At 37.7% G+C, this 17,705-nt stretch overlaps 1 protein-coding gene across 3 annotated transcripts in view; it reads left to right on the top strand.

The window, feature by feature from the left end:
- Nucleotides 1-17,705, top strand: part of ADGRB3 (adhesion G protein-coupled receptor B3) — a 705,027-nt gene that overhangs the window by 396,768 nt on the left and 290,554 nt on the right. For all 3 annotated transcript variants that reach the window (XM_038748665.1, XM_038748662.1, XM_038748664.1), the window contains exon 17: nucleotides 942-985. In XM_038748665.1, the coding sequence (XP_038604593.1) occupies nucleotides 942-985 (44 nt within the window). The remainder of the gene's footprint in view (nucleotides 1-941; nucleotides 986-17,705) is intronic.

The following is a 17,705-nucleotide window of genomic DNA, read 5'->3' as shown; positions in this document are numbered from 1 at the left end:
TGAATCCATTTTGATATCAATTTTGTCCTTATTGATAAGTTTCTGGGATGCATTCATTTTATGGATAAAAACGGTTCCATGGAGACTTGAGAAGGAAAATTAAGTTTCTTAATTATTCATAGTTTGGATCCTAAGAAAATATTAAATATCTGCCCTTCAGATGATTGTCTGATTTTTCCCATATTTTCGAGGGCTCATAATTTGAGTAGCTTGGGGTTTTTACAATAAAGGAAAAATTACTTCTGTGTTCTAGTTAACGACAGATTTCCGGGCAGACTGTTACCTGGGAAGAAATTAAAGACACTCTGTTAATGCTGAATGATGACAAATCTGGAATGATGGGGAGAGATCTCATCTTTCCAAGAGTCATTTCAAAATCTAAAGTTGGCTCCTAGGGAATTTTTATGTTACACCATACCGATAGGAAATGCCCCCTTAAAAAATGAATGAAATAACCTCGTGAGAAAAAGCCCTGATGATTAGTTTTAAATTTAAGGTGAATTTTTCCGCAAGTCCTATTTCTACTTTACTGAGGTATTGCTCTAACTAAATGTGCAAACATTTTTAGGCCCTCTAGAGGCTATAGGTCGTCAATGTAGTGAACAAAAATTAATAGCATTTTATAATGCTTTTACATAAAAATGGTGGGATGAACTGATAAGGATTTTCCAAAATATCAGAGGAAGAAATAGAGTATAATGTATAATTATGCACATTACACAGTACTAAGTAAATTGGACTTGGCTGCATTTAAAAATATGACCTTCAGGAACTAAGTAGATAACATACACCCATATAGATAAGCATTTCCATCTATGAAGAAAAATATATTTCATATAACCTACTGAACAATTAAAATTTAGTCATTCAATTTAATTTTCAGATTACATGCCTCTCAATGTTTTATTTATGTAGCCATGTCTTCTTTCTCTTTACTTTAGGGCACTATGAATCCCTATTGTGTGCTGTGGGATGACTCAAAAACGTAAGTGACAAGTTTTACTTTACAACTTTAGATTAAATATTCAAAAACCACACAAAATGGTTTGAACAGCATCATAGCCCAACCAAAATGTTATAAGCCAGTGGGAAATGTGTTTTACCAAGAGGAAAAAAAAGTCATTCTTAAGGCCACAAAGACAGCTGGATGTGAGTGTTTGTGTTGCTGCCATTATTTCGTGCCCCAGGATAGTAGCAAGTTATTTAATGTGAAAATAACAGTACAGATTTCCCTCTATGTCCTGGGTTTGTAAATCCTGCAAAATTTATGTACCAAATCCATGTGCTCTACCAGCAACTCTGTTTGACTCACTGATAAATCAAAATAGTGTCAGTTTTCAGTTCATTGCAATATTTTGGTGGTTTTCAACTTCTTTCGAAAGTAAAATTGTGATATTTTACTTTACATGAATAATATTTTTCATGTTCTCTTTAAGAATCAAGATCACTTAGACTCACTAAGGAAAAGGTAATCATTACACTGACTTAATAAGGACAGGTGTGGATAAAATCAGATTTGAAAATTCCGGAGGAAATAAATTCCCATAGATAGTTGAGGGGGGCTTTTTTACACATCTGCTTTGTAAGAAAATACCCTGTAAAATGTTGTGCTTAGAGTTAGTTCAAATTCCCATACCATATTTATGATAAAACATGTATATCTGCTGAGATTCTACAGATCACCTTTTATGAGAGAAGGTTAAAGGTAAGCTTGGAAAGATATATTGCTGAATTAACCTGTCTGTAGATAAAACATTTCTGGGAAGCTCCAGAAATACATAGCTTTATACCTGCTCCATACCTACATACCTGCTCCAGGATACATCATTTAAAGAATTGTCATTTGCACAAAATTAGCATCAAATTGGGCATATGGAAAACTGGGTGAGGGTGGTGGGGATAGGTAGCCATGGGAGGGATGAGAATTCTATTGGTTGCCATTATCAACTGCTTGGAACAGGCAGAAAGTGAACTCCCATTCAACCACATGCCATTCTATAACAGGAAGCGATCTCCAATGCCACCATTTCCCAAGCACCAAGGAAAATAAGAGTCTTCTGCATCTTATAGGAACCATTATTTCTCCAAACTCCATCGTACTCCTGCCATCTTATGGCCCATAGAAAAAGCATAGCACTCCCTTGAATAGCAGAGAATGGCAAGAGTGGCTTATGGGTATATACTCTGTTGACATTGCCTTAATTCTGTGGATTTCACCACTTACTCCTCCAGTTAACCCCTGGGATCACCTGAGATCACCAACTTTAGAGTCTCGACAGCATGTCCAACACCATCAATAGCCCAAGTGACTTTGGTCTTGTCAGGTCTTAAAAGTTTATTCATTCATTCGATTGTATTTATTGAGCGCTTACTGTGTGCAGAGCACTGTACTAAGCGCTTGGGAAGTACAAGTTAATCACAAGGATCTAGATGGGAATTTGGGTGGCTACTTGGATAGGAGTTACCTGGAAGGATGGGTGTTACTATCCTGTTGGAAGCAAGAGACTGGGCTGGGATTCTGAGCTCTTTGAAGGTGTAGACATAATCAGTCTGCTAGGGTGATTTCCAGAGTGCTTGCAGTCAGGATACAATATGCTCCACAAATGTCCCCTAGAGTCACTCCCAGAATCAGATGCTATGGCATACAGCTTGTCTATTGAAAGTACCTGATATGCACCTAGTAAATATTATGAACAATGGCAGAAATTTGCTCAGAAGTGTTATTTTTAAATGCACTTAACTCCATTTAACTCCAACTACTGAACTATCTCAAACTGTTTTAATAGAGAGTGTGTGTGTGTGTCTGAAATGAGAGTTTTTGCAGCCAGTAAAATATCTAGAGGCCTTTTGGTGTATGTCTCATGTGGGTTGCTTGGTACTGAGTTACTTTGCATGATGTGTCTTTCAGACAGAGTAGTGTGATAGAATGAGGACTATAGCTACACATTTCTATCCCTCCACATGTCTAGCCTTCCACACTGTGCACCTATGCAACTTGCCCCAAGCTGTGTGGCTTCCAGTGATATTCAGCGTATCTGGTAATAATGATAATAATAATAATGATAATAATAATAATAATAACAATAGCGTTTATTAAGTGCTTACTATGTGCAAAGCACTGTTCTAAGCACTGGGATCTGAGCACAAGGTGATCAGGTTGCCTCATGCAGGGCTCACAGTCTTAATCCCCATTTTACAGATGAGTTAACTGAGGCACAGAGAAGTTAAGTGACTTGCCCAAAGTCACGCAGCTGACAATTGGCAGAGTCAGGATTTGAACCCATGACCTCTGACTCCAAAGCCTGTACTCTTTCTACTGAGCCATGCTGTTTCTAATAAATTCCCATACCACACTGCTTAAACTGCTCATTTTATACTGATTTGATTCCTCTGATTAAAAAAAGAACCACTCCATTCTTGATTACAAGTCAGGCTGCTCTTTGCAGTTGTTTCTTCAAAGCAGTCCATCACCACTCTAGTTGAAGTTGTGTTTTATTGTGTCTTTACTTTGTTTTTCTGCTTCCCTGATTTTGGTTGACCCACTCCACACTCCACAGAGACATTTATGTAATTTCAGCATTATTATTTGGATATGTGGGTATTATAAATGATGTACATATTCATAGACTCACTTCATATTAATTTTCTTCCAGCTTACATAACAATGTGTAATCCTGGTTTTCATTTGGGTCAATGGTTTGGGTCAATGTTTCCTTCCTTCTAATTTTGTAATAGTTGTCAATTTATTATCTCTTATCAGACAAAGACAACATTGTTTAGTTTTGTGAACTCCTGCCTTCCTCAATAATATTGCTATTTAATGACAGTGAGTTAAACTTAGTTTTGTTTCTGAAGAAACATTCTGGCACAAAGTTTTTGTGTTTTTATATTCTTAGACCAGGTACTGTGTTTATCTCACATTGTATTTTTTCACAGGACTTAGTACAGTGCCTTGCCCACAGTAGATGTGTAACAAATTCTATTACTGCTATAATGCTGCCATTTGGAAACCCAAATAATATATTCAGTAATTATCAGTGGTCAACAACCTGAGGAAGATCAGTGGAGGGAGTATTTTTAAAGAGCCTCTTGCCTCTGAAGCCACCAAATATCTGTTTGGATCCTCCCAGTTCTTTTCTCAGAAGCCTCTTTTATTGAGGAATCTCACCTCTTCACACCTCTGGGTCTTATATCCAGTTTTGGAGCTCTGGGAGAATTAAAAAATAAATAATTTTTGTAAGAGGAGATAGTATGTCTTTTTAAGGCAGGCTTACCCCAAACGTTATTAAGTCTAGTCCATATTTTGTAAGAGTCACAAGTGATTAAGAAGTTCCCATAGGTAACAATGTTTCTATTCTCTCAGACATTTCACCAAACGTTTTGATATCCACATTTTTTATTTTTTAATTTTCATTTTTTTCCCTCCACTTCAACTGTGATATGGGATCTTAGAAGTATTCCATTTTGAGGGTAGGAATACTGTTACTGAGGTTTTGATTTTGAACTAATTGATTTCAAGTGATCTAGAAAGTGTTACAAAGCAGAGCAGCCTAGTGGAAAGAGTATGGGCACTGTAGTTGAGAAACCTGGATTCGAAACACAGCTCAACCATTTGAGAAGCAGCATGGCTTAATGGAAAGAGCACGGGCTTGGGAGTCAGAGGTCATGCATTCTAATCCCAGCGGAGGAGCTTGTCAGCTGTGTGACCTTGGGCAAGTCACTTAACTTCTCTGGGCCTCAGTTACCTCATCTGTAAAATGGGGATGAAGGCTGTGAGCCCCACGTGGGACAACCTTATTACCTTGTACCTGCCCCAGCGCTTAGAACAATGCTTGGCACATAGTAAGAGCTTAACAAATACCAACATTATTATTATTATTATTAGCTTTCTGTGTGATCTTGGACAAGACGTAACGTCTCTGTGCCCATTTTCCTCATCATTAAAAAGGTGGATTAAATGCCCATTTTCCCTCTCATATTTGTGTCAATTCCACACAGTACAGTGCTTAACAAGCACCACTAAAATTGTTATTATTGCTAATATTGATAATAATGATAGCAACAAGGCAAGCCATAAATGAAAAGCAAATGTTGCGATTCCATTACTGGGAATTTTAAGTGAAGGAAGTTGAAGGAGTTGTAGAAGTTACATAGTGGAAAACCTGGGACCAGGACTCAGCCCTCTGACTCCTAGTTGTGTAGCTTCCCAAAGCATATTTTTTCCTATAATTATAATGAGTGCTTACTATGTGCAAAGCACTGTTCTAAGTGCTGTAATAAGCCACTGTTCCTGTATCATTCTGATTTCATGAGCTCTTCAGTCCCTCCTCTCCCATTTCCATTTGTATCTATTCCTAATGTTGAGAAAAAAATGAACTGCTCACGTTTTTGAGATAGATAAATACTTTATGGCTACAATGATCCACTTAAATAAATAAAATCTTTTTGGTATACAAAAGTACCTGAATGACACAAATAATCCAAAAAGTGAGAGTTTATTCCTTCCGTTTTGGAAACATTACCCAAATAATTTTGAAAGTGCTTGCAACTTTGCATTATTAGTTGGCTAAAATGCCTATGTTCCATGCCTGTTTCCATAGGTCTTCTAAATACTGATTTCCAAAATTTTTATAAGTTCAAGAGCTTAATAGGAAGAAGTTTTTTTCTTTTGCAATACCGTCATTTTCACTTCAGACCTATTGTAGATAGGGGTAAGAACTCTAAGCAAAATAAATTGTTTTATATTTAACCATCCAAGCCTGATGACTACCTAAAGTATACTTATAGGCTTGGGGGCAATATTGTGATTTTTTTTTTTGTAATTGAGGTCATTGGTAAATGTTAGCCCCATCTCTTCTTTTGTGTGATGACTGAAAATTTAGCTGAAGTAAAAACTTTACTCGACAGCCATGTAAAAGAACACTTTGAGTATCCACACACCATTATACTCTCCAATTTACCTTATCTGTAATTTATTTTAATGTCTGTCTCCTTCTGTAGACTTCAAGTTCCCAATGGGCAGGGTTCATGTCCAACAACACTATTGTTCTGTACTCTCCCAAGCCCTTAGTACAGTGCTCTGCACACAATAACCACTTAATAAATACCATTGACTGATGATACTACCTGTGGTACAGAGTTGGGTGTATAATTCAAAGATTTCTCTCTAGCATTTCAAAAAGATTCAATGATTTGTTGATTATTATTGTAGTGTTTCACATCATCTAGAACACAACTGTAAGTCTAGAATTGCTATTGTCATGCATCTAGTTTCTTTCCTTATAACAATATTCTGTATAAGAAATGTGTTGCAGGTGATACCTTTTGGTCAGCCATAGCTTTCAGTTGCCAAAACCTTTTATTGATCTCTTTCAGTGACCCAGCTAGAAGAATGGCAGCATAGAACTGGACAATAATTTATGTTGTTCTTTGTTGGTTTTTTTGGTTCTTTGTTTTGTTTTCTTTTGTTCTTCATTTATCTGATTGGTAGCTTGCAGTTGATGAGCCCAGCTTTCAGGAATTCAATGTTACTACTTTTCTGCTTTCCAGGATGATTCATTAATGTTAGTAGTACCAGTACCAGTGCCAGTGCCTGAATCGGGATTGCTGTCAAAAACCATTCTCCAGTATGCCTGTGATCTTTATTTTCTCAGAATCTTAGATCAAAAACAGCTTTCGTTTCCTCCATTGTTCATTTTGCTTGCCCTTTGATTTTTGTTTCAACTTTATCTGGTTTTCCTCCTCAGGTGGTTGACATAATGTTTGAGATCCTCTTGTCTCTCCCCACTTTGGTCCATACTTCACACTGCTGACTAGATCAGTTTTGTACAAAACCATGCAGTCCACATTTCCCCACTCCTCAAGATCCTCCAGTGGTTGCCCATTCACCTCCACATCAAACAGAAACTCCTTACCATTATATTTGAAGCACTCGATCACTTTGCCTCCTCCTACTTTACCTCTCTGATTTCCCTCTACAACCCAGCCTACATACTTCACGCCTCCAGTGACAAGCTCTTCACCGTATTTCAGTCTCATCTATATAGACACCTATTCCTCATCCATCTCCTACCTCTGGCCTGGAATTCCCTCCTTCCTTCATAACCGACAGACCATCATTCTCTCCAACTTCAGAGACTTTTTAAAAGCACATCTCCTCCAGGAGGCCTTCCTTGACTAAGCCCTCATTTTCTTTTCTCACATTCCGTTATACATCACCCTTGTATTTAGGTTTGTGCCCATTATTCACCCCATACTCAACCCCTCGGCACTTAGGTACATATCCATGATTTGTCTATCTCTCTCCCCCTAGAGATAGATGTAAAATCCTTGTGGGCAGGGACTTGTCTCCCAATTTTGTTATACTGTACTTACCCAAGCACTTAGTTCAGCGCTCTGCATACAGTAAGTGTTCAATAAATATGAAGATTGATTTATGTTTGGATATATAGTATACCATTAGGGAGACTTGCCGTTCATATTTATGGATACATACATGCTGAACATCCAACTGTTTTCCTTTAGAAGTTCAAGTTAATTATTCATGTGACCAGAAATTTGAGGTAACCAGTTTTACCTCTACCAAATCCCTTTTCCATTCCCACACCCAGGTTTTGCCATGTAAGAAACCCTGTTGGCAAGATGTTATTTGTCACTGTAATGCCTAAATTGACAACAAATACAGAAGATAAGGGTAGAGCTTGTCAGAGATGGTAACTTAGCATATTGAAGACAATAAAAAAGATGACTTTTTTATGAGATGTCTCAAATTGAAACCTAATTTAAAATATTATGTTTTACATTTTAAGACATAAACATAATTTGTCTTGAGTAGCACTAATATCAGACAAATCCATTCCTATATATTTGCCTGTTGCTGTGCTTTATTATTTACATGCTATTCTCTGGTGTTCTATGAGGAAATGTTTTAAAAATGCTTAAATTGAGGAACATTATTATTACTTTAGCAATAAGTGTTTATTTGGCACCATATAGAGTCATTTCTGTTGCTAATACAGTAATTACCAGTTTCAGAAACAGTAGGAGGATGTCATGAGAAGCCACATTTCATATCAGTAAGGCATCTGCTGGATTGCTCACCCACTTTTGAAGCTAGGAAGGCACAAATGCTGTGGCATCTGTTTATACTTATTTGTCAATTAATCAATAGTATTTATTGTGTGAAGACTTTGTACTAACCACTTGGGAAAGTATAAATAGAAGTAGTAGGTAAGGTTCCTGCCCTAGAGGGATTTATAGGGATCTCTTTCCTTCTGTATGAATCTACAACCTGACCTCTAGACGGTGAGCTCATTGTGGGAAGGGACCATGACAGCTCTGTTACATGGTTCTCTCCCAGTGCTCTGCATGTAGTAAGTTCTCAATAAGTACAATAGATTGAATGATAGATTGATTGATCATCAACCTTAAGGTGGAAAAATCGTTTTAAGAGGAGACACTAAATTTTTTGTTGACAGTACATATGGTCACACTGTCAGAATTGAGAAGGAAAAAGGTTAGGTGAGAATAGGGATATGGATCAATTTTTACACTTGCAATTGCAGCAGAGATCCAGGGAAGGAGTGTACCTGAAGCAATTTAAATGGCCAAGAAGTAAATTCACAAAGGATCTGGAATTAATGATGTTATTTCAAGCCCATGATGAGCAATTGTCACAATGGAAATATCTTTCACGATGCATACATGTAGGTAAACAGTGACACCATTATCTTCACAGCTCTTTAGTTGTCACAGCCCCTACCCTAAGACTGTAGAGATCAGACTCTATCTTTTCAATTCCAATCCCTCCCTTCTAGATTCTCAGCCTTAACTTCTTATAATCTAGAGAAGATACAGAAGTGTAGAGGATGATAAGATTCACATGAGATTCAGGCGAACAAAATGTAGAGGAAGAGTTTAAAGCTGAGAAGGTGAATAAATGGTAAAGGTGGACTAAAATTAAAAACTGGAACTGTATCAGGACGAATCTGAGGCTTGTTAGCATTATGAATATAATAGTAAAGGCAGGCAGCTACGGTATCAACCTATGGAGTGCATTGTAAATGCTTTCTTGTTTTTCTTGAAATGATTTGCTAAAAAATGTGGTGCAACTAGAAGGATCAACTTGTGTTCCATAGAACCATAGAGGACAGTGATAATTCTGTAGTGCCTAACACCATCCTTAGAGATTGAAATACTCAAAGGCAAAGAATGAGTCCTATTTCCCACCATTTGGGGTACAAGATTAGCATAATAATTGTTGTTCCAAAGTATAAAGTGATCTGGTTAAAGTCATTTAATTAAATAACTGAAAGAGATGTTGTGCACAAGACTGTGAGATAGGGACTGTGTTCAATCTGTTTCCTTTGTTCTGCCCAAGTGCTTGGCACATAGTAAGTGCTTAAGAAATACCATCATCCAGAATTGAAGTATCATCCAGAATTGAGGTACCTGGGAAAGAATTAGGAGGTTGCAAATGCCAAAAGGCATCTGTGGGTTTTGCCAGCTGAATCTCAGGACTTACGTATGCTTGGGCGGTCGAGGCCTCAAGTTGTCCTAGGTCAGATCATGCTACAGATCTTAGGAGGAGAGTCCTAAAGCCAGAAGGAGCAGAGTAGGACTGGCTGCATTCACCCCCACGTTCCCACACCCCCAGGCTGTGTTTTCCATGCAGGCCAGGAGAATGGAAGGGGTTATGGATGCAGAAATCTAAATGCAGAGGCAGCAATAACATTAGACTGCAGCCTCTGGCATTGGCATTCATCTACCCCAGTTGGAGCCAAAGCCTGCCAATCCAGCCAGGACTTTCGGCAGCCTCCACATGCATACTGAAAATTGTTAATGCCTGCTGAGTGGTTGAGCACAGAAAAATTCAGTCTCTACGACAGTACAAAACTGTTGAAAAACATGAGAGTTTGAGTCATTCGTAGGATCTGGTCTGAAGTGGGACTGGGGTGCAGCCTCCTGATAGCGGTAAGGGTAAGAGATTCTTAATGATGCTTAGACCCTACATGGTCTAAGCGCTTGGGAGAGTACAATGCAATGGGGCAGATATGTTCTCCACCCACAAGAAGTTTAGAGTCTATACATGGAACAAATATTAACATATTTTTCAGATAAGGGAAAGGCAGAGTGTAAGGACATTACACAAATATAGTGGGGTTAGAGCTGGAGTGAATTAATATCAAGCACTTAAGGGGCACAGACTCAGGTGTATTGACAATACAGTAGTCAGGGCAAATAGGGAAAATGAGGGCTTAGTCAGGGAAGGCCTCTTGGAAGAGATGTAATTTTAGTTGGGCTTTGAAGTTGGGGAGGTTTTTAAGGATTAAAAATAGCCCACTATAAAAATTGGATGGGAGAAAAAGGAGATAGCAATCAATTGCTATTTTTCCTCATCTTCTACATAGTCACTTTTTCATGGTTAAATTAAATGTTAGCTTAATATTTACTGCTGTTGATGAATCAATGAATCATGCTTCATCCCCTGTTTTAATGAGTAATGAGGAATATGACCTTTAATCCTTTTTTTGTATAACTAATTGCTTCTTCAAACTGAAAATAAAGAGACTTTTAAAATTACAAAGAGATTATATAACTACATTTGGAATTCTGCCTACCATTGGTTTGTCTTGACTTTCACAGTGTGCATTTGAGGTTAACTCTCAGAGTTAACAACAAATGATAAACTCATACTGTTAATTAAAGGGGAATAAAAGCAAACCTGCAGTGCATACAGATTAGGTATTAAGACCTAAAAACAGCAGAGAGTAAAAAAGAATTGACCTTTCACTTTTCACTCAATGTGCTTATTTCAAATTCCAAAACAAACAAGCATTTCACCCAGGTCTGTGCTTTCAAGTAAGTTTTAAGATCACACGAGAGTAATTACCAATAAGCAGCAGGAGAGTGACCCAAAGAAATCAGGAATTGTGTCATATTCTGTCTGTATCAGTCCCCTTGCCGAGCTCCCTGCCCCCAGATCCTCATTTAACTTTATTTAACTCTACTACCCAGACCATTTTTTGACAACATCCTTTTGCACATTTCTTTCACATCTCGATAATTTCCAAGGGCCCATTCCTCTCTGCATCCAGGAGAAACTCCTGACAATAGATTTTTAGGCCCTTAGTCAGCTCTCCTCCTCCTTTGTATCCACTCATTTCTTACACACTGGGAAGCAGCATGGCTCAGTGGAAAGAGCATGGGCTTTGGAGTCAGAGGTTGTGGGTTCAAATCCCAGCTCTGCCAATTGTCAGCTGTGTGATTTTTTGCAAGTCACTTAACTTCTCTAGGCCTCAGTTACCTCATCTGTAAAATGTGGATTAAGACTGTGAACCCCCCGTGGGACAACCTGATCACCTTGTAACCGCCCCAGTGCTTAGAACCGTGGTTTGCACATAGTAAGTGCATAATAAATGCCATTATTATTATTATTACACTACACTCCAGCTGGTGCCACTTGTTCTCCTGAAGCTGTCCACCTCACTGTGCCTTATTCTCATTTTTCCTTCCATTGACTTCTGGCTTATGTCCTCCCTCCTCTTGGAAGCATCCACCTCCTTCACCGCCAGCTGACTACGATTTTCTCCATCTCTCTATCCTTTCTAAGAATCACATGTGCTCCAGGAGACCTTCTCGATTAATTTATCATCTTCCCACCATATATTTCTCCACCTGCCATGCTCATTGTGGGCAGGGAACATGTCTAACAAATGTTTTATATTGTACTTTCCCATCCAAACATTTAGTACAGTGCTCTGGACCCAGTAAGTGTGCAATAAGACTGACTGATTGATTGCTTCAGCACTTCCACACAGACTAAGCTCTTAGGCACTCACACCACAACTGTAGTACATACCTTCATACTCTATTTCCTCCTTCTATCTGTAATTTATTTTAAAATATTTCTTCCCCACTAGATTGTAAGCTTATTGATGCAGACTTCATGTTTACTAATTTTCCCTAGACTTAGTAGTCTTTGCAAGATACCTATTCATTTAATACTACTGATTGATGGAAATATTTTAACTTCAATTGTTAAACACATTACAGACTTCCTCTGATTTCAAAGAACTTTTTATGCATCTGATGACAGAGAAATTCATCATAAACTTTTATTTCAGTAAGATCACATTTTCTTTACTGTTTTTGAAATCCTTACCTCATAATCAGGTTCACAATTAGGTGAAGGGGGGAAAAGGGTCACTAGTAATAGTTTCTGTGGCTTCATGTACTTTTCTTTGTAAAGCTAATGAAAAATAGTAAGGGAAGAAACATGGATTCAGTTTTTTTTAATGTTTTCTAAATGAAACCATACACATATTTAAGCCCAAAACACTATAAACATTTAAGGGAATTAATATTTCCCTGATATTGGTGAGTGTCTCATCCAAACAGTGGACCTGCTCTCGATCTGAAGTCTTAAAAATAGATTAGATAAAACTTAAACAGATAAAACTGGGTGGAGCCTCTAGAAGAGCAAAGCAGGTGATGAAAAGGGCTACTGCTGGGGCTCATTAGGGAATGTTAAAGGGCAACAGCTGAAAGCACTTAATTGGAGAGAAACAGTGGTGGGCAGAGTTGGAACAAGTAGGTGCTTGACATTCTGTAAGTGCTGACTGAAATGTAGTATATGCTATTTAAACTGAAGTTTTGCAAAAAGAGGCTTTGTTGGATGGAAGCCATAAGGTAGAAACTAACACTTGCTCTTATAAGTCTGAAGTGAGGTGGGGTAGCAAAATGCCCTGTGGCATAAGGACTAAGCACATAAAGTACTGGTCTTGTAGTGAAACAGAGGAGTAGAAGAAGAGCTTTACAAGTCCTGACTGAAGAAAGTGTGATGCCATGGAGGCAATCCTGACCCAGATACTTTCACAGGAAAACTGTGAAAAGACTGTTCCTGATCTCTACTGTGGGACAACTAAGTCTGCAAATAGATGACAGAAAACAACAGGTCAGGATACTTCATCTTCTTTGTAGGGGTGGGGACTGAAGAAGAAAATGGAAGAAAGAAAGCATTTTTATATGGTGTGCATGTGTGTGTGTGTTTGGTGTATGAGGATGGGGGAGTAGAGTTTGTGAAGAAATATGGAATGTGGTTAATGGAAGATATTCATACAGAACTCAATTTCAGTACCTTGGGGAGCCAAAAAGTAATATTTCAGTTCCATACGATTGAGTATCTCCCCAGTTCCTGGACCCTTCAATGGGCCTAATTTTCTCCTCAGCTCTTTTGCCCCTCACTGAGGGAGTGTAAGCCTAGACAGCATTTCACCTCTGTTGCACTGCACCCTCCCAGGTGCATAATACAGTGTTGGGTACACAAGTACTCAAACACCATTGATTTGTTCAGAAATTTCTGATGCATGACAGAGTTTCTGATAATGTTATCTTTACTGGTTATAGAATGAGAGGTCTGCTGAAAAGGCTAAATATTTGAAGAAAATTATCCTGGGCTGGACTCCGATACCTGGTACTTAATACTGTGCTGGAAAAGAAGTCTCATAAAAACATATGAGATTATATAGGAATTGAAGTGTCCCTATATAATCAATCAATCCATGGCATTTATTGAGTACTTACTGTGTGTTGAAATCTGTAGCTATGACCAAATTGGTATTGACAATTGGTAGGCTAATCATTTAAGTCTCTCTCACTTTTTAATACCTGCTGGGATGCAAGTCTTACAGTGCTCTGCACATAGCAAGTGCTCAATAAATACGATTGATGAATGAGGTCTTTTTACAAAACTTTTTTTTATTCCAGTTCATTTTTAAATAACATAGGTAAAAATTTTTTCCTTGAAAAAATCTCATAAATCACTGTCAATAACTTTTTTTGACCTATTTTCTCCTATTTTAAGCCACACTATTGTCTAGTTGGTTATTTTGCTATATTGCTATTTTGTTGCCCAAGAGCCTCCTGAGCTCTGTAATTTATTTTAAAATATTTCTTCCCCACTAGATTGTAAGCTTATTGATGTAGACTTCATGTTTACTAATTTTCCCTAGACTTAGTAGTCTTTGCAAGATACCTATTCATTTAATACTACTGATTGATGGAAATTTAAATTAAGAAATGCATAATTTATTAACAGTAATTTCAGGACTTGAATCATTGTTCTCAATGTATATATCTAATTCTGATGTGGCAATTTGGTTAAGTATGAAATAACTTATGAAATAAGTAATAAGTATGAACACAAATAACTACTGTTGGAACAATCAATCTAAAAAACTGTATATCCTAAGGTCTTTCAGAGAACTTGATGTTGGGGATATGACTATTGGAAAAGGAAATTACTGTACTATAGCTGGATGTAAATATCATCCTGATTTCATCATTCATATTTTAACCTATGAGGTCATCTCTACACTCGATATAATGAAAATGAAGAAAAGATAATTATTTTTCATTCAGAGACAAAAGTAAATTAAGATCAATTTTCCTAGTCAGTGTTGGTGTTAATTCCCAATTAACTATAGAACTGAGTATATAGATTTAATGTTTAACAGGTAATCATGTACTTTTACAGGAGTCTGTATGCCTGGGGAAAATGTTACTACATTAACTTATTCAAAATCTGATTTTTTTGAGACTGATAGTGTTGTGTAAGGATTACTCTGAATTTATAAATATAAAGACTTTATCCCAAATTCATCTTTGTCCATAACACACCCCTTGTCTGAATGCAAATTGCTTTTATAGTGCTGCTTGGAGGCCTTTCCAGACTGAGACTCCTCCCATCCAGCCCCTGCCCTACCTCCTTCCATTCCCCACAGCACTTGGATATATTTGTACATATTTATTACTCTATTTTACTTGATCATATTTACTATTCTTTATTTTGTTAATGATGTGCATATAACTTTGACATCTGTCTACATGTTTTATTTTGTTCTCTGTCTCCCCCTTCTAGACTATGAGCCCATTGTTGGGTAGAGACTTTATATGTTGCTGACTTGTACTTCCTGAGTGCTTAGTACAGTGCTCTGCACACAGTAAGTGCTCAATAAATGCAATTAAATGAATTAATGAAAGAAAATTATATGGTTATGCCATTGTGAAGAAAATCCTAAAATTTTAGCTTCCAGAATAAGTTTCTCCTATCTGCCTAAAGAAACATCATAAAATAGGAATGAATGGTCTCTGAAAAGGATATGATTTAATATTTGAAATGTGATAGTGTGAGGTATATTTCACAGTAATACAGTAAGTCAACTATGCTTCCACAGAGCTTTTTAAAAACACTTTTTTGCTTTAAAAAATACCAAATCATTCAGTGTTCTTGTGAGGAATTCATAATTCATGCATTTATTTTCAAACTGCCACTCAACAAAACCCACAGTTCATGGAATAACAATACCAGGGTAGCATTGTCTGTAAAGCTTTTCAGCAAGAAGAGGAAATAATGCTCATAATTTCTATATAGGTTTTAGTGAGTGTTACTAAATAAGTATACCACACTTTTTTTAAGAAAGTAATTTCTATTGCTACAGATTCCTAAACTAGAGTCAAAGTCTGAGATGTCAGATGGTGGTAAGTATGTGGAAGGAATTGATATCCTTGCCCTATCAGAATCTAAAAGCTAATTATAACCTCTTTGAAATTCAGAATTTTCATTTGACTTCATCCTTTTAAATATATATATATATATGTTTGAAAGGAAATCAATATTAACATTCCTATCTATGATACATACATATATGAAAATGCCATTATACTATAATCAGTGACGCTGACTCTTTTGGCCCAAACTCCTAAGGCTGCAACTATGCACTCTTTTGAGCCACATAGGGGTAAGCCAGTTAACCTACTCTCCCTGCCTTATGAGAATAAGGCAGGCAAATGATTCGTCAAATGTGGGATTGCTGCTAGTGGTTGTTTTCACAAGGCAGCTCTTACAAATGTATTCAGAAGATATTTGTGGGCAGTGGAGCTAGAGCTTAATTTCAAAGCCTGGCATTTGAATGGTATTATAAGTGTCAGAAAAGCTCTTGCCTCTTAGCTGTATCCTGAGTGTGAACACCCTCCATCTGGGTGCCGACTGCCTTCCCAAAGCCATTGAGGTCAGTGCATCCTCGCAGCAGCTGTAGCAGGTATCTGGTAAGGAGAAGGAAATTAGTATGCCTAGTGGACAGAACACAAGCCTGGGAGTCAGAAGGACCTGGGTTCCAATTTCAGTACCCCCATTTATCTGTGTGACCTTGTGCAAATCACTCAACTTCCCTGGGCCTTATCTTAACCGTAAAATGGGGATGAAGAATGTGAGCCCCATGAGTGACATGGACTGTGTCCAACCTGATTCATTTGTTTCTACCCCAGAGTTTAGTACACTGCCTGCCACATAGTAATTGCTTAACAAATACTGTTGGGAGAAAAAAAGAAGGCCATCAGGTTAGTCTCAAGGGTCGTCCTGAAGGTTCTGACCTGGTGCAGCTGCTTCTTTTACCCTATGATTAAAGTGGCCCTGAATCCCATTCTTGTGGATACACATAACACAAGGGTGTGTTGCAATATCTTTGTGCTTCTTTTTTTTTATCCTCCCTGCCCCCTTCCTATCTTAGGTCCACTGTCTTTGAAGGAAGTATTTAGTTATTCACATTCATTCTGTGACCCACTGGGACCCTGGAGTATGTTGCCAAAATGTTTTTCTTCTCAGTCTTTTATATTTTCTGTTTTTTTGCACCCAGAGCCCGTTGCTGGTAGGAATTGTCTCTCTTTCTCTTGCCAGATTGTACTTTCCAAGCACTTAGTTCAGTGTTCTGCACACAATAAGTGATCAATAAATATGACTGAATGAATTTGGTACTTCTCACTGTTGAACTTCAATCAATGGTATTTACTGAGTGCTTACTGTGAGTAGAGCACTGTACTGAATATAATACAACCAAGATGGTAGACATATCCCTACCCACAAGAGACTTACAACAGAGAGGACTGTAACTTTATTCTGTTTCTAATGTACTATTCCTCATATTTGGCTAAGGTTGCGTAGAACTCTTCAAAATAATTTAGAAGAGCAGTGAGGTCTAGTGGAAAGAGCATGGGACTGTGAGTCAGAGGCCCTGAGTTCTAATTTCAGCCCCTCCACTGACAGCCAGATAACCTTGGACAAGCCATTTAACTTCTCTAAGCCCCATTTCCCTCACCTGCAAAATATAAGTTCAATACATGTTTTCCCTCCTATCCCATTTGGTACCCAGTTATCTTGTATCTACCCCAGTGCTTAATATAGTGGTTTGCCTATAGTAAACACTTAACAAATACTTTTGTTGTTATTATTCAAAGTTTCCAATAAAGTAATAACTAAATTCAAAAACCATGCATTCATTCTATTCCCTCCAGAAAATCACTTTCAAAGATAATACATTATACTGGCCAAGGACAGATGCCTGTGGGATATGACTCAATAAATCTCCCCAGGTTCACTTTTTTCTATGGTGACAGTCCCAGGCTATTTGACTATCTGTATAACAGGCAATATAGTCTTAGCGAGCTGCTGAATGACTTTTGGGCTGGAGTCAAATATCTTACTGAAGCCCAGCTATATTAAATCTATTTCTGCTTATCTATATGGCTGGTAAAACTAAATTGGTAAGGCGTGATTTGCTGTTTGCAGCCGTAAGTTGGTTGCTATCTATAATTTGTCCTCTTCTAAGTAACTGCAAATCTAAAAGTCTTTCTGGAGGAGCAATCTCTAA

This window comes from Tachyglossus aculeatus, chromosome 1 (assembly GCF_015852505.1).
Source record: "Tachyglossus aculeatus isolate mTacAcu1 chromosome 1, mTacAcu1.pri, whole genome shotgun sequence".
NCBI classification, from domain to species: Eukaryota; Metazoa; Chordata; class Mammalia; order Monotremata; family Tachyglossidae; genus Tachyglossus; species Tachyglossus aculeatus.
The sequence above is the reverse complement of the archived record's forward strand: the minus strand, read 5'-3'. Positions and strand labels throughout refer to the sequence as shown.